The sequence below is a fragment of the Scardinius erythrophthalmus genome (genome assembly GCF_964197995.2).
Source record: "Scardinius erythrophthalmus genome assembly, chromosome: 25".
Classification (NCBI taxonomy): Eukaryota; Metazoa; Chordata; class Actinopteri; order Cypriniformes; family Leuciscidae; genus Scardinius; species Scardinius erythrophthalmus.
This window is the reverse complement of record NC_138245.1, coordinates 29,215,982-29,239,753: the sequence shown is the minus strand read 5'-3', so window position 1 is coordinate 29,239,753 and position 23,772 is coordinate 29,215,982. Positions and strand designations below refer to the sequence as shown.

At 37.6% G+C, this 23,772-nt stretch overlaps 1 protein-coding gene across 1 annotated transcript; it reads left to right on the top strand.

Moving 5' to 3' along the window:
- The first annotated feature begins 119 nt into the window (after positions 1-119).
- tnfrsf1b (tumor necrosis factor receptor superfamily, member 1B) lies at positions 120-23,260 on the top strand. The gene is made up of 9 exons (XM_081357204.1): positions 120-253; positions 9,638-9,734; positions 9,856-9,981; positions 14,314-14,466; positions 14,873-14,963; positions 15,051-15,334; positions 17,088-17,162; positions 17,338-17,372; positions 21,786-23,260. Exons 1-9 carry the CDS (start codon positions 191-193, stop codon positions 22,182-22,184), a joined length of 1,323 nt encoding a protein of 440 aa, XP_081213330.1. The 5' UTR covers positions 120-190; the 3' UTR covers positions 22,185-23,260.
- Positions 23,261-23,772: the final 512 nt, after the last annotated feature.

The window sequence follows — 23,772 nt, the reverse complement described above, 5'->3', positions numbered from 1 at the left end:
GTTCATGAGGAACTCATGCGGGGACTTCAGAGGTCTTGTGTGTCACACACACACACACACACACACACACACACACACACGCCGTCGCTTCCTGGTTACATGTATGCAGGGGGATTGTCGTGCAACATTTCCGGGACGCGCAGCGCGTGATGGTCAGTTCGCATTCAGTCGCGCGGGTCGCTGAAGGATAATGTTGATTCTCATCTCAAGGTTATTATTTATGACGGCGGTGTGGCGTGTGGCCGAGGGGAAGGTAACGAGCAGGTTTATATGTGTGTTGCGGACAGACACAATGTAATGATTCATTCTTATACTAATGACTTTCACAAGTGTGTTTTGATAGACATGAAAAGCTACTTCTGAAAAACACTAAACGAAAAACAAAAGTTATTCTCGGATTCTAAATGTGTATCGTAAATGAAGGATATATTTATTTTCAGTTGTGTTTTGTTATTTTGCTGTTGGAACTTCCAATCTAGGTTGCGTGTTTTGGGTACGTCTCATATAGTGAGCTGTACTGTTTGGGGTATCACGTGCAGAGGCAACATACAGTAGCTGTCTACCTAGGCTGCCTACCTAGGCTCCTACGTAAACATTGTGGGTGTCCTAGTGACCTAATGAGCTACATGCTGTGACTTCTTATTTAGGCATTATAGGCATCTGAAATGTAGTGTGCTGCCTACTTAACTTAGACAATATTTTGGAAATCTTGGCCACCACTCTAGTGTGTGTGTGTGTGTGAGAAAGATGGACATGAGAAAGAAAAACTAATGACCTGTGTCACTTGCCTAGTGTCTAACTCCAGATAGCACATTTTGGCATCATACAGCATGATGTACTGCCTACATAGACAGCATTTTTGGGTGTCTTGTATCTCACAGCAAGTGTGCCTACACACATAACATGGGCAAAACTAGTGAACTGCCTGCCTAAATGCCATTTTTTAGCATCATATGTATCTTAAAACATAGTTTGCTGCCTATTTAGACAGAATTTTCGACATCTTTGGTATAAGCACCACTCTATAGTCTGGATTTTTGGTCAGCATGGGCATATGCAAAACTCAGCAATCTGCTAAGATAGACGGTATTTTTTGGAATGATGCATATGGGAAAAACCCAGTGACCTGCCTACCTAGGCGTCATATTTGAGCACAGTAAAACATACATTACTGCCTACATAGACAGCACTTATTTGAGCACAGTAAAACATAAATTACTGCCTACATAGACAGCACTTTTGGGTGACTTTGCCTAAAAAACTGTGCTGAGCATCATAAGTATAATACAACTATTTTTATTTTGGGGGTATAACATGGGGAAAACTAGTGAACTTGAGCATCATAGGTATCTTAAAACATGTTTAGTCATCATGGGCATAGGCTAAAGCTACCCATCTAGACAGTTTTTTTGAACATGATAAATGAGAAAATAAAAACAATAAAAGTGTGCTGGTCTACATGGATAGCAGTTTTATCCATCAAGTATCTCAAAACCAAGTGTGCAGAATTTTTGGTATCTATAGACGATAAGATGCTTACCTAGTTCTAGCTCTTGTGGTCTAGATTGAGAGGGTGGGGAGTTCACGTATGTCACAGTTTAACTAGAACACAACCGCGTACTTTACCATGCAACAAGACAGTCAAGTGAGCATGCTAATGAAGTCTAGTTAACCAGCCTTGATTTCACCTCTCAACCAAACCTTTCAAAAAGTTACACTGCGGGTTCCACTTGCTGTTCTTGATTAGTATGTCATGGGAGAATAAACTGCTTTGACTGAGAAATGTGCTGGAGCTCTGAACAAAGAGCATGCTTAAATAATAAACAGATATGACTCATGCATATTAAAGATTACTGAATGATTTTGGTTGGTTACAGACAATGTTTTAGTATTTTTAACAAGAAATACGTGCATGCATTCTTCATGCGACGTGTAAATGTGTTGCCACTGTTATCAGCTAAGAGATAGGCTTTACTCGTTTGGCTGACTTCAGTAAAGCTCACTGTTGCATGGAGGAAGTATGCTGGCCTGTATATGTGGGTCGTTTCCCAGTAACACACCTCAGCAATTTCCTCTCTACATCTTGAGCGTTTGTCATTTATCTGAGAAGACGTCAGTGGTTTTAGAGATGATGCAGTAGTTTTTTGTATCGTCTAATCTGCATGATTATCTCAGGATGTGCATTTCCTGCTTGATTTTTAATTTGGAAGTTGATGTTAATAGTTAGTCTTTTCATCTCAGATAGTTTCTTGGGCCAGCTCTTTTTTCTTTTTTTTTCAGTTATAAATGAGTCATTTATGAACCTGCCACATGAATTGAGTGTGACGCTCAATTGCGACAACTCTTAGATCATTCTGTGCATTTTGGTCTGAGGCAGAAAGTACAATCCTCCAGCAACTTCCTTTTTAGGAACACGGATCAGTAACAGTGCCGATAAATGCTGTACAAATGTGCTCAGGGTTGTATTTTCAGATCTATGAGGGATTATGCTAAATCCATCTTTAACTGTTTGATTGTTCACACTGGGAAATACCTGGACCTTTGAATGTGACATATGTTGTGTAATGATTTCATATGTAACTTGTTCCTTGTTCCTGCTCCTGTTGGGTCACTGTCCTGCAAAGTTTAGCTCCAACTTTCCTCAACACACCTACCTGGAAGTTTCTAGTATGCCTAGAAAGATACTATCTGGATCTGGATCTGGATAAAGATACTTTACTGCATCCCAATTCACATTATTATACTTTGCCCTAAAAGTATGTCCTGTTTTTTGTGAAGAAAAAGTACACACTTTTGAGTGTGTAGCAGAAGAGTATACCGCTTTGGATATACTACTTTGTCATAATTGCGACTTTAACAGTGCATCTTGTCAAAAATCTTGTCACCGTTAAAATCCTCCACATTCAATTTAATTTAATTCCCTTCCCTATCTGAGAAATGTAGATCATGTTGATCTGCCAGTCGTAGGTTTTTCATGCAGAGACTTTCCTCATGGGTTTGTAATTTGCATTATGATGCATTTAAAAGTGAATCACCAAACGGATCTTTATAAAAGTTCACAGTGCAGTTGCAGATAAAATATAATGTGGATAACATTGAATAAATATCTTTTTGTCAGATTGGATACTGATAATTAATCACTCAAACCCTTTATCTAAACCTCTCTACTTAAGGTCGGCATGAAATCAAATCTTCTTTTTATATGTAATATTGTAGTGTTTATTCTAAATGATTTATCTGTGCACTTCATTATTTTTTTTTAAATTCATGTACCCTTATAATCTTTAATCAAATACATTACCTTTCCCTCCCCCCTCGAAACGACCTCTCTTCTCTTTCGGTCACGTGCCATGGCGAAAGGGTGCGGCCAGAGCCGATGAGGGTGCGGCTATCGAAATGCTCTCGAGGGTGAACTTGACTGATAACAAAGAATGTCTAACAAGGATGATAACTTGACTTGACTCATCTTGGTTCGCGGGAATAATAAAATAAAATAAAAAATCCTTCATGGGAGGGTAACGGTGGGGAGTCCGGTGGAGAGAAATCCTCCACAACTGAATGTAAACTGGCATTCAAATCTGCCTCCATTTTGTTTGCAACGCCCAACCTCCAAGGATCCAATCAGTTCCCGAAGGACGAAATCAAGCCCCGCCCTACATTTTTTTTTCTAATTTCAGAAGCCGTTTCACTCGGATATACGTCACAACAAGGAAAAAAAGACAATACTCAACTTCCGTTTCATGCCGACTTTAACCGTCTTGCACATCTGCCATGTTTGTAGTTTTTTCCCAACACATTTTACTTGTGTTTGTAGTTCTAATCGAATCCTCGTCCAACACGCAATGGGTTGTGGGCAATATTAGCCGTAGAGTGTGCACGGATCTGCACTTCGGATTCTAACTGGAAAAAGTAGACCATCTTTGGAATACTTATTTCAACATACTAAGATTTAGGACACATTTATTCTAATTTCTAATACTATTTAGGACGGTTAGTATGCGAATTGGGAGCTAGCACTTGATTAGCTGGTTCAGGTGTGTTTAATTGGAACTTAAAGCCACTTAAAGTCCAACACACCTGAACTCTGAGTGCAGTGCAGGATCGGAAACCCCTGCTATAGGAGCTCAATGCAAACATATGTACTCTTGACTGGTGCATAACTTTCTTTAGGCATAAAATAATTAATTTTTTACATTTGATTCGGGCTTAGATGTGATCTCGTTAATATGCTCTGTTATAGTCATTCATGTATATCAAACAATCTAGCAAGATTCTACATATCGTTAGATATTATAAATCACCTCTGGTATATTTTATGTGTGGCTGGTTTTGAAAACACATAAACAAATTCAAGCATGACTATTTAAGCAGTCAAAAAGTTCCCGATGTTTTGCAAAAGTCCCTTGCTTTTCCTCTAAACAGTTTGTCAGGTTTCCCGATCTGAGTTTCCCAGTCATTGTTTCTCCCTCGCTAATTTGTATATTATTATTTAGCTTGTTAATAGTAGTTTCCCTCTGATATCACTTCTGCTTTTGTCCTCCTTTGCTCCACCTTCCATCCATGTCAGTGTTTATCATTTGGAGTTGTGCGTTTGGACGCCTTCTGCACTCAGACAGAAAACTGCTGGAGATTTTGCATGCATGCAAAGCTCAGGATATCAATCTATTGGTCATAAGATTATTATAGGACAGAAAAACAACAAGCTTTGATCTTTGCCACTCTCCATTGCCTTTGGCCATTCATATCAGTTTCCACTGTGCATGTGGTTCACCTTTGCACTGGGAAGATTAAGGGAGATTAGTGTGTGTGTGTGTGTGTGTGTGTGTGTGTGTGTGTGTGTGTGTGTGTGTGTGTGTGTGTGTATATGTGTGTGTGCAGGGGTTAAATTGGGATTTATTATGTGGGGAGGTCCGGGGGTACGCTCCCCCGTGAATTTTTTTTGAAAAATAAACCATTAAATGGCATTTTCTGGAGAGTTTTGTGCAAAGAAATGGAGAAATTGAGTCTTACATGTGAAAAACTCCAAGGTTAAGAGGATTGTTGTAGTATCAACAGGTATTAGGACATCTAGCATTTACATTACTGTTAATCAGCAGTGGTGGAATGTAACTGGGCCTTCAGTAACGATCAACACAACCCCCCCCCCGGACATCGTAATATTATTTTTCCCGAAAATTGTTATTGTATACATGTATTCTATCTGATTTAATATTATATAGCAACCTCCCCCCACCCATGTTGTTGACATCAGTGTGGGCTAGCCGTCGACACATCATACATACAGGGAACTACATTGCGACCAAAATGGTCGCATATGCGACCTTTTGAAATGCCATTGCGACCAAAATTTTTAATGGGTCGCAAATGTATCACTGATTATTTTTGTACCTAAGTTTTAGGCAATGTACTATGATTTACTATGAGCATTTATTAAAACAGAAATGTGTATTTTAAGAATACGTTTTATAACGTGCTCTGAGCATTCAACACATCAAGTTGGCTTCAGCCCCGCGACCGTTACTTGGATTAAAACGTACCTTTGTATCTGCGCGACTCGCGAGCTCTCTCTCTCTCTCACTAAAGGCGGGCGTACACGGTGCGATTTTTGCTGTTTTTACGAGCTCGCAGATGATTTTTTTCACTCGGGAGAAATCGAGTGGAATCGGTGATGCTCGCATGGTCGCGGCTCGCAGCGTGTGAGAGGAATTACGAGCCGAGCCGAACACGTTATGAGCACCTCCCCGACCTACCGATCATTTTTAAACATGTTTAAAAAATTCGGGGAGTCGGCCCGATTTTCACCAGCTGTCCCCTATTGCCAAATCATACACAACCACGTGGGGCTATACTTCAGTGGCAGCAACCATACAGCGTGCGCATACACTGTCTCTCTCTCTTTCACACACACACACCCCTCTCTCTCTCTTTCTTTCTCATAAAGTTTTTATGTTGAAAGGCTACTGTTCTCTGCTTTACAACAAATCATTTGCACACACATTTCTGTCATTTTTTCTATCTGAAGCTTTGCCTGCATGCAACATTGACGGTCTCTGTGTTTAGCGCGAAAGCCCACGTGATTGCTGCCGGCTCGGGATAAAATTCGTGCGGCACGTGTACCAGCTGCTTTGACGCGATTATCAGTTAAACTGACTCGCAACGTGTGCAATATCTCACGACCTCCCGAGTGTCCGATCCTGGTCCGAACTCGCACCGTGTACGCCCGCCTTAATACGGACGCGCGCGCACACACAGAGAGAAGATAATTGTAAAATGAAAATTGACGGGCTATAGTTTAAATTTTGTTCTTGCTTGTTTTTTTTTCTGTCAAAATGTCGGAAAGCATATTGTATTATTATCCATCCGTGTTTTTAAAATTCGTTAAATGACGGACGTTTTACAACACAGCCCTCGTTATATGTCGGATTCGTCAAACTTAGCCTACTTGATATTATTTTTAGAATAAGTGATTCGTTATGCTATTATTGGACTCCTGTCTATTCATTGTCAACTGTTTTCTATAAACATGTTTGTATTGGCTAACATGTAGCCTATGCAGCTAATGCTTGTCCTGTTTAAAATGTGCAATGTTCAAATGCAAAGACAGCACGTCACAAATAGAAGCTCTTTTCCCTGTGCTATTTAGTATCATATTTGGTTATTGGAATAATAAATTAAGTAGCCTATCTTTATTGTACACCTGTTTTTTGTTTAGTTTTTTTCTTTGTTTTTTGACTGTTTTCTAGGGTTTTCTTAATTTTAGACCAGCACACATTATATGCAATGCAATGCAATATAATGCATGTGTGTCCTATATGTGACATATTTTGCACACAGGTAAAGGTGCCCAACATAAGTCATTTCTAAAGTAAAAAAAAAAAAAAAAAAAAGTGTTTCTCAAAAAAAAAAAAAAAAATCTCTTTATTTGATTATCAGTAAATTTGTTTTCTATACAGAGATATCGATATCGGCCATAACAGCAATATTAATATCGGTTATTATCGGTATCGGCCACAATTTTCATCAGTCTGCCCATCTGTGCCAACCATAGCATGTTGAAATCCATTTAGCACTTTATTACTGTATTTTCTATTGCAGTAAATCTATCCCAACCAATGTTAAAGAAAACAAAAACAAGAAGGCATGTGGTTTAAAAGATGGCAAGTAAAATAAAAAGCACATCTGTGTGCAATACAGTTTCATTTTTGTTCATTATTATCCAGAGCGGCTTACTATAAACAATTTGTGCGACCAAATCATGTTTTGCGCCAGTAACTGAAAAAGTTAGTAGCGCAAGTGCCACCAGTGGAAAAGGTTAGTGTAGTTCCCTGTACATAACCATGAGAATGAGGATAAATGTTGAAATGAATGATCCAAAGTACAAAATGGAAATGCAGAATTATTTCTGCTTATTGTTGACAATACACAATCACATATTCCAAACAGGAATGGCCTTAAATGAGAAATCTTTCAAGGATTATTTTGCATAGGCCTAGATGTTACATTTCAATCAAACACCAGTGCAATATTTTTGTGTCCAGAGGCAAATGAGCAATTTATATATTAGCATTAAAGATTGGTTTCAGCAACTTTAAAAGTTAGAAGTTAGAAAAAGTTGGTTTTCTTCTTTGATTAGTGCCAAAAACATTGATTAACTCAAGAAAGAAAAAAGTTGCTGAAACCAACTTTGTGGGCTCGTGTGGCTACAGTGCCAGGGCTGAATTAATTATGTTATCTTATAAGCCCAGCCCCTGACGTTTCGACATTTAATTTTTTTTAATTGCTGTGAGATTGTTCGCTGTTGCACGCAAGTCCTGGAGATATTCTATAGGGGTGTAACGGTTCACAAAATTCACGGTTCGGTTCGATACGATACACTTGTGTCACGGTTCGGTACGGTACGTTTTCCATACAGCAAAAATAAATAAATGCCAGAGAAATTTCCTTGAATTATTTTATTTAATTATTATTTTATTTAATAAAACTAACATCATAAAGTATGATTTTTTTATTTATTTTCTTTGTTAATAATGTAGCCTACTAATGGAGCTATACTTGACTCTTATTATGAGCATATAAAACAAAACAGCTCCTTGGACAAAATGAAATGTAATATTATATAAACAAAGGTTTATTTTAGTTCAGAATCAGATTAACATTTGAGGGCAGCAATTGTATTCATAATGTCAAAATAAAACCGACGTAATGTTACTTGAAAGCATTATAGCCTAACAAACTTCCATACCTTGCAGTTAGTGTTACGTAAATCGGTGAATGTTGCTGATCTGTGGACATCGTCCAGTTCATTCATTCATGGCACGATGTTTCTTCCCATGGTTTCCACATCAGCGCTGTTTGATCCGTTAATAACAGAGAAATGTGAATGTTTCTCACTAGATCTCGCAGCGATGTTATTACTTAAGTGGCGAATTCAAAAAGCATTTGAAATTCAAACGCGTTCTTTACTGGTCTGGATCTCTTAGCGCTGTGTGGTGTTGCTTGATTAGGCTCGCGAGTCCCGCTTCACAGTTGACGTTGCGGTCGCGGCAGCCTCTATGAGCGCGCTTGCCACCCGCGACGCGCCTTCATTTGAAATAAAGAAATTTTGGTCGGCAGAAAAAATGGTCCAACGAACCGTTCGGTACGCAGTGCGTACCGAAAACCGAACCGAAAGCCTCGTACCGAACGGTTCGATACGAATACGCGTATCGTTACACCCCTAATATTCTAGGATAGGCTGAAATCACTCACGTGGTGTGTCTCTGTGTGAGAGATTTCAACTATCACCAGTCTGAGACAGCAACAAAGCCAAAGCACAATGAAATAAGGCAACTTATGTTTTCAAAAGCATCACTTTCATCAAATTTTATGTGACATAATTTCCAGTAAGCAACTGACTGCAAACAGGCACATCAGGACACAAACGAGCAGACTTATGTGCCGGGGCTGAGCCCCGGAGAGCCCCGGCCCATTTTAACCACTCTGTGTGTGTGTGTGTGTGTGTGTGTGTGTATATGGATATGTATATTCCTTTTCCTTTCAATATATTGTATTGTATTTATATGATCTATATTTACATATCAGCAACCACACTGAAGAACCCACATCTGTCAAAACATCTAGATAGTAGGGTTTGTTTGTGCTAAATTAGTGGTTGACCATTTGAGTTTTTCAGTGTTTGATAGTGATTCCTATACGGCACAATTTCAGAAATTAAATGAACACAGTAATATTTTTGCTGAAATTAAACTGTTTTTCATATGCAATGGATTTGTCAATGTTGGTAGACTAAATAAATATGAGCTAGTTAATTGGCCTGGCTTAAATATCACTCGTCTGTCACTCGTTACTGAGACTCTGTTGTAGTTTTTGACTAGCTTTGTAGCTGACGAGTGCAGATTTTAGACTAGTTACTCTGTTTTTCGTCATGTCAGTGAATCTTGTAAAAGTTGTATCAGTCCCACACTAAATACCCTAATAGTAGTAGCGTTGGCGTCCTTGAGAAAACACTTATACTAGGAGGAAAGTATGCACACAGTTTTGCTCACAAGCCACATGACATGTCCAAGTATCAGTTCCTGATAATTCAAGGAAAATGTCACTGTTTGATATTTTTGGCTTTGTCCCTTTGTGTTAATAGGCACCACTTCCATATAGCTCAAATGGAGAATGTGACAACACAACCACTGAATATTACCTAAAAGATCTGAAATTATGCTGCAGTAGATGCAAACCAGGTAGGTTGTAAAACAAGATTACAGATGTTTCTGTTTTTACCATGATAGGACAGAGTGTGACCATTTGTATTCAAACGTTTAGAAACGACTGCAGGTTCTGACTTATTTATATTTATTGTAGGAACACGTCTGGATAAGCAGTGCACTTTGAATACAGACACCATCTGTGCGCCCTGTCAAGCTGGACAGTACTCGGATCGATTTAACCATTATCCCAATTGTTTCTCCTGTCAACGTTGTAAAGATGGTGAGTCAACTATTTTAATAAAATCACCCCAGAATCAAAAAGGCTTGTTTTTAGTATTCCTTGGAATATATCTTTGAGGGATAGTTCATCATAAAAATTATTCCGTCATCATTTACTCTTCCTCTTGTCCTTCCAAACCATTGAAGATTTTCTTTTTTTATTAAACTACAAATGGAGATATTTAGCACAATTTTCACACTTCAATTTTCTGTACAATGAAAGTGAATAGTGACCAGAGGCTGTCAAGCAACAAAAATGACAAAAAGCACCATAAAGTAGTCCATATAACTGTTTCAAGGATAATCTGTGTAATCCTAATATGAGCATACAGAGGTGAAGGTCATCAGTGAATTTCTCACTGTTTGATTGATTTGTGTAAATGGTAATTTGTGAGAATTTGCATTTTTTGATTAACTATTCCTTTAAATATTAGAAAATTACAAATTAAAATATAAAATGTACAGATTAAACAAACTACATGCTGATTTCCACAAAATTACTCAAGTGAGCATTTGCTTTTTGCATTTACTAACAATTTGCAATACATTTATTCATCTTTATTAACTTTAGTTTATAAAAATACATCTGTTCATTGTTATTACATGTTAGCTCAGGTCCATTAAAAATATTAACAGATGCAACTTTTGATTTAAATAATGTGTTAGGAAATATTGAAATTAACATTAAATAAGATTAATAAATGCTCATTGTTAGTTCATTTGAACTACTATAGTTAAATATATAGTTCAGTCATAAACTTTAGAGGGCACAGGCTAGTGGTGCAACGAATCACTAAACTCACGGTTCGGATCATATTACGGTTTTTGAGACAGGATCGGATTTTTTCCCTGATCAGCTAAATAAATAAATATATTGGGGGGTGGGGGGTTAATGTAACTTTGCTTTTCATTTATTACTTAAAGCCCAATTTAAGTATTTCGATACCACAGAAAAAAAGTGTTCACTGTATAAATTAAACATGTTCATCTTTCTCAAGATGTGTTTTGTTGTTTGATTAATATTAATGACATGGACAGCAGCAGATTTGTATAGGCTGCTGTCATTTTAAGACCTAATGAACGGATTAGGGCTGGGTATCGATTCAGATGTTACAATTCGATTCGATTTTGATTCAGTTTTCGATTTCGATTCTAAATTCGATTTCGATTCGACTCAATGAATATATATTTAATACAAATGCTGACAAAAAGTCAACATAAGTTTACAAGTGGTTAATTAATAAAAAGAAATTAATACAACCCGTATATTAAACTCTATTTATTTTAGGTACACTTGGGTACATTAAAACAGAATCATATTTACCTGTGCCCTTTCTGTCTAACAGGTAGGCCATATGCAGAAATTGAATAAAGTTATCAAACAGTCTGCGCTGTATTAATTATAAATTATATATAGACTAATCCTTATTAAAGTTACAAAAGTTCTTTAGTCGAGAGCAGTGAGTGTTTTTCTCTGTTCCCTTTGTTCTTTGATTAACTTTAACGACAGAAGGTGCGTTTCCATTACAGATTTGCGCAAAACTTTTGTGAATTTTTTATTTTTTTAATGTCAACAAAAAACTAGTGCGAAATGACAGCGTTTCCATTGACCGATCTTTTGCGACTAAAACTTCATTTTTTCCTCTCGCGATAAGTAAAATCATTCCAAAAAACATGGCAACGGACACTGGTAGGTTTATGTACTAAATCCCAGCCACTGCACTAGCCATTATTATTAACCGAAGGAGATGTATGTTTGTTTTCCAAGCATTGATGGTAAGGAACGACCCTTATACTTGTGAGCGGTACATATGAGGAGTTTCTAGGTGTTTCTCCCTCATTTCTGCTTCGAGGTCTTGATTGTGTCATTTATTTGAGGTTTAATCCATTATTCCTGTAATTCTTTTGTCTTATATGAATTTAATAAAGAACTCTGTCTCGTATTCTGTCCAAACATACCGCGTCATAATAATATTTCGAAATAATAACATAACGAAATATTTATTTTTCGAATTGCCTGAAAAACCACCTCATGCGAGCGTAAAAACTTTTTTGCAATAAATTTTTGCGAAATTGACGTGTTTCCATTGGGCGTATTTTCAATTCGCAATTTCAATTTGCGCAATTTGAAGGGTAATGGAAACGCGGCTAGAGATAATTAGTGGCTACTGTGTACTGTCCCTTTAAGACCGGCCGCTGCTGACAGAGACACGGATCTCACACGCGCCTCATTCTCTCACGAGTCACAACTCTTCACGTTCATCATAAGACTGCTCTTATGTTATGAAGATACTCGACAAAAAGACATTTTGGCATAATTGTGTGTGTTATTGTTCGTTCGCACGAAAGAGAACTCTTTTCTGGGCTGTCTTGTGCGCACGCATGATATCAGCGCGAGTCTTTCTGTGAGTCACAGTCAGGACATTCAGGCAGCGAGCTCTTTTTTCTCGTCGCGCAGGAATGGTTTAAAAACATTTGCATGGGTAAAAATGAACAACTCAACTCAACTTTTATTTATAAAGCACTTTCAAAACCATTAGAATGGACCAAAGTGCTGTCCATAAGAAGGCTAATCAATAACTCTAAAATACATACAGACATTAAGTTACATTAAAACAAGACACAAGAGAATCAAACAACAAATCACTCACAGATCTCAGACCTAATCAAACGCCAAAGGCCTGATTAAATAAATAAGTCTTCAATTCCTTTTTAAAAATATCCATGCTTGATGAGGTTTTTAAGGATAGTGGCAACACATTCCAAAGTGCAGGAGCCGTAACAGAAAAAGCGCGATCTCCACTACGCCTCAAGCGAGACCGTGGGACGGTTAGGAGCATATTCTGAGAGAAGCGAAGATGACGTTGAGACTGATAAGGAATTAACATGACTTTTATGTACTCAGGAGTTTAGTGCTTTAAAAACAAACATCAACACCTTGTATTGTATTCTGTATCGAACAGGTAGCCAGTGAAGGGATATCAATAAAGGTGTTATGTGATCCCGTTTTCTGGTATTTGTTAAAAATCTCGCTGCAGTATTCTGGACACGTTGAAGACGAGTAACCAGTGATTCACTTATGCCCAGATAAAGAGCATTACAATAGTCCAGCCGGGTTGAAACAAAGGCATGCACAACAATCTCCAAGTCCTTGTACGAAAGGATTGGTTTCAGTTTAGACAGTTTTCTTAACTGGAAAAAAGATGATTTCACAACGCTGTTAACTTGACGATCAAAGCGTAATTCAGAATCGAAAAATACTCCAAGGTTCTTTACATAACTTTGCATATTGTTGGACAGTAGTCTATTATTTCCAGCCAGAGCATTCCCAAGCTCCTTGTTCCCAAACATAATAAACTCAGTCTTATCCTCATTTAATTGTAAAAAATTATTTGCTAGCCATCCCTTTACCTCAGTCAAGCACTTATAAAAATTTGTAAAAGATGCACAGCCATCACACTCCAAAGGAAGGTACAATTGTAAATCATCAGCATACAAGTGATAGTTAATATTATGTTGCTTAAAATAGACCCCAGGGGTAACATATACAGTGAGAACAGAGTCGGACCAAGGATTGATCCCTGAGGAACCCCCCAAGAAATAGCAGCGGATGCAGAGACATCATTTCCAATTTTAACAGAGCATGTCCTGTCATGCAAATAAGAGGAATGCCACTTAAGGGCTACACCATTGATCCCTACATAATCTCTAAGGCGGTCTATTAAAATTGCGTTATCTAAAGTATCAAAGGCTGCACTTAAATCTAACATCATTAAGGCAACACTTTTCCCAGAGTCAATACTTAACAAAATATCATTTGTATATTCGAATATAACAGATGCTGCTTAACAGCCCAAATTAATTTATTTTTATAAAAAATCGCAGCATTTTGCGTCATATAATTGCGTAGGCTTGACATCGCAATTGCGATATGATTAATCGTGCAGTTTTATGATTAAGATAAAACAAACATAACATTTCACAGCATTAGCTATAAAATGGAGTTTGCAAGCCTATGAACAGTGGAGGAAAACTAATACTGGCTTTTGGGTAATAGATACATAAATATGAAAAAAAATCGATTAGTGGTGTTTGAGAATCGATTTTGAATCGACCACATTATAAAAAACGATTAAACGGATCCGATATAATGATACACATCAGATTTCTCTCTCAACTGTTTACTTTCACTTAAGACATAACTGACTTTGTGACGGGTGTTTTGTGTACGCGAACACACAAATTTACTTGTATAAAAATATTTATTTTTATTTATTTTATTTCCCCAACTGAATTTCTTACTGAATTGTTGCTGTTCAATTCTTCTTGTTAGAGAAAGGACTGGTTTATCATAAGAACTGCTCCGCTGATACCCAAGCTGTTTGCGTTTGCAAGCCTGGATTGACCTGTGTGGACACTGTTTCTGAATGTGATCAGTGTAAAAAATATAAAATTTGCAAACCTGGTCAACACATCATCAGAAAAGGTAAGAGGCAAACATATATAATCTAGCTACTGTACATAAACACTATAAGAGCCTGGGAAGCCAGAATTGGAGACTTGTAGCATTTATGTCTGTTGATGAAATTAATTTTTAGCACACATTCACATCTAACATTTACAGTCTCTTTTGGGAAAATGTAAAAAATATTGATGATTCATTCAAATTTTGTCAAATAAAATGCTCTCCAGATTACGAATGCTTCTCCCCTTAATATCTATAATCACTAAAACAGCATGTAGCAAATTATTGCTGGTTACTTGCTTTATAAAAAGCTGTTTGTTTCAATGGGAAATGCATTAATTTGCCATAAAGTCATTTGATTATGTATGTGAATATTTATTTCAGTAGACCAGTTATATGTGGCATCATCCTTGTTTTGTGAATGCAGGATCACCTAAAGCTGATGTCAAGTGTGAACTGTGTCCGACTGGAACGTTTTCAAACCACAGCAATGCTGAGTCCTGCCAACCACACACAAAGTAAGATGTGAATGGAAAGAAAGAATCATTACTTACAAATATACACCTATGCATACGGCTTATTTGTCTTTTTTTTTTCTCGGTTAGATGCTATAACGATTCAGTTTTAAGACCTGGCACCTCTAATGCTGACACACAGTGTGAAATGACACAACCCACATCAACAACAACAACAGAGGTTTCTCTTCAGAATTCATCAATGCATCCTAGAGGAATAATTTTCATTCCAACTCCAAAGGGGAAATTGCAGCAAATGAACACGACCACCACACCATCTCTGCTTCCATCGAGCAGCATGACGCCAAGCACACCAGAGAATCAAACCACAATAGGCCCTAAACCAGATACCTCGATTATGATCTACTGCACTGGTAAATATGAGGCCATTTCATTCGAATTTAGTTTACAAACCTTATAAAAGTGCCATGTTGTTACATTGTATCAGAATACTATGCAGGAAATCGGTTGCCTGGTACAAAGGCCATTTAAACAGTTTTGTGGTCATTAAAGGTATTTTTCACCACTGGAAAGATGAATGTGTATTTAAATTGGGTCATTTATGTAGTAGAAATGTGAAATTATTTTAGATGTTGGTGCCTTCTAGACTGAGAAAAGCCAGAAAATGTATTTTTGGCTCATGTGGATGAAAGACAACAACTCCCAGAATGCACTTGCTTCGATGCTTTACGAGGCCACTCCCAAGCCACGCCTACCGGTTACAGAGGGCAGTGTCGGGAGAAATGATACAACTCGGCTACTAGTGACTCGAAACTGAAAAGACGGCGTTTTATCGTGAGATCCCCCTATGGGCGGGTTGAAGACATGCGGGACGAGCTCCTCCTACTGGCTGTAGTCTCTCGCCTCTGGACAGAAAAGCCTCTGATGAGCTAAATGAAGATTTTTTGTGTCATCTGAGGTTTTTTTCCAGACACACAATACAGAAATCTCTCGTCTCAGGGGGACATGAGGGAGGGAAGCACGGTCATTCGAAAATATTACCGGGTTTCTACTGATACAAAGCTTAATGCTAATCAGTGAAGTATCCCTTAGCACAAATATTTTACTGCAGAATGCTATGATCGACCAATCAGAATCAAGTATTCCAGAACGCAACTTAATAGAGTGCAATAGTCCCAACAACTTTTTATTTTAACTTCTTAGTATTTCTATAGGATTTATAGGAGTTTTTGTTAAAGGGGTGGTATAATGCCTGTTCAGAAAATGTAAAATAAGTCTTTGATGTCCCCAGAGTGTGTGTGTGAAGTTTTAGCTCAAAACACCCCACAGATATTTTTATATAGCATGTTAAAATAGTGACTTTTTGAGGGTGAGCAAAAATGCACCGTTTTTGTCTGTCCCTTTAAATGCAAATGAGCTGCTGCTCCCGGCGCAGGGGGCGGAGCTTCAAGAGCTTGTGTTCTTTTACCTCACACACACATGCACTGAAAATTTCTAAAACTTTTAGTCTTTTATGTTCAAACTGAAGTCAGAAAGATGGAGAGACTCAAGAAGAAGTGACAACATGTAGAAGCAACAGGACATTTCTGAATGATTAGTTGGTGAATTTATGTAGCTTATGTGTAGTTATCTTCTAGTCATTGATTAGCATATATTCTGTCATGATAATCTATAAATCGTTTTCAGGGGGCGGGGTTTATGTACATTTTAGGGTTTGTGATGTCACTAACCCGGGAGGAATGTGGTGTAGTCTCTACCAGCCGTTTGTTCAAGTCCTTAAAAAACGATTTCTTTAAAAGCAAATCTCTCCCTTTGCTTTGAACTTTGAGCGTTGTAACTTTGCAGATGTTGTTTATGCTCAAACAGCAACATTACACACTAACTAAAGTTAAAAAAGTTAAATTATAATCAGCCACCCAAAAACAATCAGCTACAGGTGAATCATAACATTACAAGCTTTGATTTTAAGCTTTTTTTTTCTTTTAAATCGGACAATAAAAACAAACGTACAAGACTTAAGTATGAGGGAAAGAACTGAAAAAGTCACTTTTTGATGCCTTCGTTTGTGACAATGTTTGAAATTTTAAATTCTATGTCATGCATTTCCTTCCTTTCTGTCACTTGTAACCTTTTCATTGTTTCATCTGTGGTCTGTCTTCTCTTCAGTCATTGTTTGTGGTGTTCTGGTTTTGCTGACGCTGGCAGTGATGGGGATTACTTGCCTGTTACGAAAGAGAAAAGGTAGTGTGGGTTTTCATTTCAATTATAAAGAGATCAAAGAAGTAATTTTGGTAGATCAGTTAAATGTTATCTGCTCTTTAGATTCAGAATCGGTACTTTTACATTTTTTTTTTTTTTTAATCATGATCACCTTTTTATGCTTTCGGTGACGTCTTTCTCTAACTTTCTTCTGCAGGTGAACACAAAGTTCCAATCACAGGGGTCAAAAAGGTACGTTTTTTAAAAGTGCATACTGCACAGTATGTACTATGTACTACATACTACTTTTTTTTTAAAGAATTTAAAAAAAGAAAATAGTATGTTTAAAGCAGTTATTTTGGTGTAGCTTTACTATCAAACAAGGTAAACCACTATTAAAAAAGGTAAACTACCAGCACAATGTTAATGTAAAGTTTAGGTTCTCCAATCAACAAGCCTAAATTCTGAATAGCATACCATCATAATACTATTGATATAAAGACATAGTAAGTCTATATATCTTGTTTTGTTACATATAAAGGATAAGCATACTAGCATACTACTCTTCTGGCAAGTAGAGATATAATAAGGCTGTCTCTGAAATCGGCCTTATACCCTTAAATAGGGCACTATTGAAGGGGATAGCCATTTGTAGTGGTGTCCGAAACCATATTGGATGTTATTAAGTGCACTCATTCAATCCCACAATGCACCGCAATAACGAGTGTACAAACCAACCTTTATTTACCTGACAAAAGCACAAAGAAAAGATTTCCAATGTTTTCACTGATCAACTTAATTGTATTTTGTAAAGATAAACATATTTGGATTTGGATGGCTGCAACACGCTCCAAAAAAGTTAGGACAGAGGCATGTTTACCACTGTGTCCCATCATCTTTCCTTTTAATTACACTTTTTAATTGTTCGGGAACTGAGGATACTAACTCTTCAAGTGGAATTTTTACCCAATCTGGCTTGATCGAAGACAGCTGCTTACCACTCTGTGGTCATTAGGGCTGCACAATATATTGAAATTATCGAAATATCGCAAATAACGGGTCATGAACAAAAGACAAAGAGAAAATCACTCACTGCTCTTGGCTGGATAACTTTTGTAGCTTTAATAAGAATCAGTATATATTTAATTCATACAGTAAAAACTAAGCAGTGTTTTATTTTTACATTTGATTATTCAGTTTCTGTTGTTAAATAAACCTAATGTAGGATAACCTGAACCCCGAGGTTTACACTGATGTTAAAATAACACTTCTTACGCTACAGTAAAACACTGATGTTCACTTTCAGAAGTTGTAGGGATGTTTTCTTGTCACAAAAAGAATCTGAAACACATAATTTTAAAGATAATTAAAGTTTATTTTACACACTTTAAGCATTATCGTATCGCATTATTTAAAGGGTTAGTTCACCCAAAAACGAATATTCTGTCAGTAATTCCTCACCCTCATGTTGTTCCAACCCCGTAAGACTTTCGTTCATCTTCGGAACACAAATTAAGATATTTTTGATGAAATCTGAGAGCTGGCTCACTCCTCTTGCAGGCTTATGGACACCTTAACTTGCTGGCCCAGAAAATGTATTAAAGACATTGTTAATATAGTCCAAGTGACTCCAGTGGCTCAATCTTCAGTTTATAAAGCGACGAGAATACTTTTTGTGCGCAAAAACAAACAAAAATAACGACTTTATTCCACTTTTCATTTCCTTCTCTCTGGACCTCGAGTCTTTTTACGTAGTGTTTAAGCGTAGCGCGTCTGTGTTTCACGTCACCACGTGTCACACATGACCAGAGTCGCCCAATAGTGAGCCTACGTGGTGACGTGCAACACAGACGCGCTATGCTTAAACACTACGTAAAAAGACTCGAGGTCCAGAGAGAAGGAAATGAAAAGTGGAATAAAGTCGTTATTTTTGTTTGTTTTTGCGCACAAAAAGTATTCTCATCGCTTGATAAACTTAAGATTGAGCCACTGGAGTCACTTGGACTATATTAACAATGTCTTTAATACATTTTCTGGGCCAGCGAGTTATAGTGTCCATAAGCCTGCAGGAGGAGTGATCCAGCACTCAGATTTCATCAAAAATATCTTAATTTGTGTTCCGAAGATGAACGAAAGTCTTACAGGGTTGGAACAACATGAGGGTGAGTAATTACTGTTTTTTGGGTGAACTAACCCTTTAATGAGTTATCGCATTTTTCTTCAGTATCGTGCAGCCCTAGTGGTCATCATTGTCTGATTCTCCTTTACACGATGGGTCATACATGAGTCATACATACTACGGTGTAGAGTGTCAATAAACCACTCGGATATAGCACTTGCTGAATGAGACCTGGCTTTGTCTTGCTTCCCAGGAAAGATGTGATCTTAATACCATGACAAATCTCTGTTCAATCTGAATATACGCCCCCATGTCAATAATACCCTCACACACATGCAAGTCACCCCTGCCGTTTGCACTGATTCGCCTCCGCACTATGACAGATGTTTGCTTTTGCACCTGTCGCTGATGAAAGTCTGAATGGTCCCTTTTTTCCTTGGGACTGAGAACTCATTACTCATCATCTGTTTTTCCCAAAAACAAGCTGAAACATGGACTCATCAGACCACAGCACACATTTCCACTGTCTTTTAGATCATCTGAGATGAGCTCGGGCCCAGAGAACTCGCCGGCATCTCTGCTTCGAACGGATGTATAGCTTTCTATAGATTCTAGTGGCATTTCTTGATGCTGCAGCAGACTGTGTGAAGTGACGGTTTTCCAAAATACTCCCGAGCCCATGTGGCTATATTTAACAAAGTAGCATTATGGTTTCTCATGCAGTGCCATCTGAGGGTTTGATGGTGACGCCTTCTTGTCTTGCCCTACACAGCCTGAGATTTCTCTGGATTCCCTGATTCTTTTCACAGTATTATGAATGGTAGATGGTGAAAAACACAAATTGTTTGCAAATTTGCATTGAGAAATGTTCTCTAATGAAACTTGGTGGTGAGCCATGACCTATCTTTGCAAGCTGTGGTGGCAAACAGTTTTCTAATTCTGAATAAGAGACAAACATGTAACAATTGTCTTTAAAGATGATTTATTCCCCTGCAAGGAAAGGTCAGCAATCATACAGTCAGACAAAGTGACTACGATGACAACGAGTGGGAGGCATCCTTCCTTCTTTATAGTTGTTCCTCCCCCAAGGTTGTTTCTCAAGGATATGTCTCAGCCATAACTAACACATTGTTTACATTTGTTTATCATATTATACCCTTGAATAGAGACCTCGGTCTCGGTCATACACTTGGTCACAGATTTACTTTTGTAAGGTCATATACAAGGTCATACACATACATACATTTTTAAGGGTATGTATGGACACTACATTAATCTAATTACCATCATATTTCTAATATTCTAGGAATATTTCTTCCACACAAGCAAAGACTGAGATGCTCCCAATAAAGATACCCTCACCTATTGCCAATTCACCTGCTTATTGTGGGCTTTTTCTAAACAGTGTAACTTGGATATCCTCTAATCTTTTAACTTTTATTTTTTCCCCCGTCTCAACTTTTTTGGAGTGTGTTGCAGCCATCCGAATCAAAATGTGTTTATCTTTACAGAATACAATTCATTTGGTCAGTGAAAACATTGGAAATCTTTTCTTTGTACTTTTGTCAGTTAAGTAAATGTTTAATAAAATAAACAAATCACAGATTCTTTATTTTATTGCACTTCTCAAAGCGTCCCAACTTTTCAGGAAATGCCGTTGTACAACAAGAAATGCTTAGCACACTAAACTAATTCGTCACATGACCTAATTTCCACATTGCATAATTCAGTGTCATACATTTAATATATTAGAAATAAATAGGATTATTGTGCAGTTTTTCATTAATCCAATAAAATTACGTCTGCGTCCGAAATCACATACTTCACGACCGCTAAAAAAGTATGTTCTATATAGTATGAATGTTAGTAGTATGAATGTAATCTAGGCGTACTACGTTTGCAATGTTGTCATTATCATGTGACCAATCAGCGTCAGTTGCGCCGCTACACTTCCCATTCATAAATCCTCTCCCATGGCTTCATGGGGGTGAACGTGATTTCACCAAGTACCACATGTTCATGATCATCTTTGTTGATCCTGGAACAACTTTTCAATCAACCAATCAGATCTGAGGGACAAGTTTACAGTTTATGTCAAGTTTAGGCTTAGAACCAGGGTGAGGCGCTTCGACATCAGTGTTATTCACCTATCATTTCCCTCTGATTTTAGCGAAAAGTTATGGGTAGGGGTAGGGATAGGGTAAGGACTAAATTTTGGGACAGGATCAACAAAATATGTCTTACTTGGCAAAATCACGGTGACCCTTCATGGGATAGTAAAGTGTCCATCATAAACACACTTCAGAATCCGACCAGAAGTAGTAGGTCATCCGGGTACTTTTTTCCTACTCTTTATGAATACTGTGAATTTGGACATACTAATTTTGTCACATACTGTTTTTCGCCTACTATATAGTATGGAAGTATGTGATTTTGGATGCAGCCAATGTTTTGAAAATGGAATTTCTAATCGAGCACATTGCATTGTAAGATACAGTATTCCACACATCCTCATTTAATTTTTTCCCATCTCTTCTTTTCTTCAGATAGAGCAGGATCCCTCAAAGAGTAACATACCTGATTGTCAGCATCTATTAACCGCCGACAAGTGCCAGAAGGAGCCCTCCATGTCTTCATCGGACAGCCAGAGTCAGCCGGACTCCAGCCAGAGTCACATCAGCGGAGACTGGCTGGAACGCACCAGTCAGGAGGAGCTGCCGTCCGTCTCCAGCCCGTTAGTCAATCTCAGCATCACGGCCACCTTCAACTGCCAGGTGAACCCGGCCACGGCGTCCTGTTCCATCCCGATGAACACATCTGCACTGACACCCCGCGCTGAAGCTCCGGTGCCACTTTCCCAAGAGGAGGTCTGTGTATCCTGCCAGCAAGAGGACGGCAAAGAAGCTCTGCAGTCAGTGCAGGAGTGCGGCCCGTGTACCTTCTGATCCATATGTTACCGATCAGGCCAACTGAAGAAATGTTTAGAGAAATATATTTGCCAAATGCCCGAATGTAATGCAATATAATGTTAATCAGGGATTTAAAAAAGACATTTATTGCATCTTTAAAAAAAAATGATTATGTAAGGCTGATATGTAAAACATATAGATTGATATACAAGCTCACATTACTACTTTAGCACCAATTTGTGTTTTTCACCATACGATGCTGATGTATAAAGAGCAGGGTGACTGAAGGCTGATTTAATTTCACATCATTTGATGATAGGAACTTACTCATACACACAATTTCTGGCCCAGCTGGAAAAACGTGCATCCGACTTCATGCCACCAAAGCGCTATCCTGCAAAACTAATTCACCAAACAGACGAAGTCGGCAATGCTGATCTTTTAAAATAACAAATATTGGCCTTGTTGATATCTTGGCCGACCTCTAGTGTGAATTATTTTCATCAGTGATGTTTCATAGTTATAAAAAATTCATTGTTTATACTTATACTTTATACTTGGTTTCATAGTCATACTTATTTAGTAATTGTCTTTGACCCAATAAGACTTAAAGCGATAGTTCACCATGTGTCGTTGTATACTCAACCTCAATATGTTCAGAAAGTTTCTTTGTTCTGTGGAAGTTTAAAAGATATTCTGAAGAATGTTGGAAACCAAAAAGTTTCGGTCCCCATTGACTTCCATAGTATTTTTTTAAACCAGCATTTGTTTGAATATTCATAGAAATATCTTCTTTTGTGTTCAACAGAGCAACTTGAGTAAATGATGACAGATTTTTGGGTGAACTATCCCTTTAATGAATAATAAATAGATTTGTTTAGATATATGAAGCTAGCGCCACCCAGTGGTTATTTTCTCTACCTCCCCAGTTGCAAACCTACACAGTGTTTTAATGTCCTGTTGTTTTTCCCCCATTATGATATAAAGACTCGGTGAATGGAGGGATTACATGAGATGAATGAGAAATAGAGCCTTCTGTTACAGCACAGGCTGTCCAAAACTTTTGTTAGATTAAAGAGTCAACGCACTGTATATATTGCACTGCCAAGTATATTACCAAAGATGATAGATATGTATATAGATATATTTTTTAATGTTTTTAAAGTTGTAAATAAATTGTCTTTGTAACATTTTGTGTGTATATATATATATATATATATATATATATATATATATATATATACACACACACACACCTATAAAACCCAATTTTATTCTTAATTGTTTGTCTATGTTATTTTTTTTTTCTATTAGGCAATCTATTACTATTACTTACACAAGTATAAGTTGTGTCACTCATCCAGCGTCGTTTGTGCTTCAGACATGGATGATACCTAGCAATGTCTTGGTACAAAGCAAGCGAGTTTTGAACAGGAGTTCAGGAGTTCCCAGTCATATTTTATTCAGCGTATATTGCTTTAATTTATATATTTCCTCATAGACTGGCAACTGTGGAAACTACAGTGTAGTCAAGACCAAACTGTGGTTCTCCTTGCCAGAACATCCATTATACAGACACTGTTGGTAGAACACCAGCACAAAAAGCAGTTTAAGATGAAAGTCT

What these genes read in the sequence shown, in the direction of transcription:
- tnfrsf1b (XM_081357204.1), top strand. Translation starts at nt 191, where the DNA reads ATGTTGATTCTCATCTCAAGGTTATTATTTATGACGGCGGTGTGGCGT. An exon ending in CTGTCAACGTTGTAAAGATG is followed by an intron (nt 9,982 to 14,313) that starts GTGAGTCAACTA and finishes TCTTCTTGTTAG; the next exon opens with AGAAAGGACTGGTTTATCAT. An exon ending in TCCTGCCAACCACACACAAA is followed by an intron (nt 14,964 to 15,050) that starts GTAAGATGTGAA and finishes TTTCTCGGTTAG; the next exon opens with ATGCTATAACGATTCAGTTT.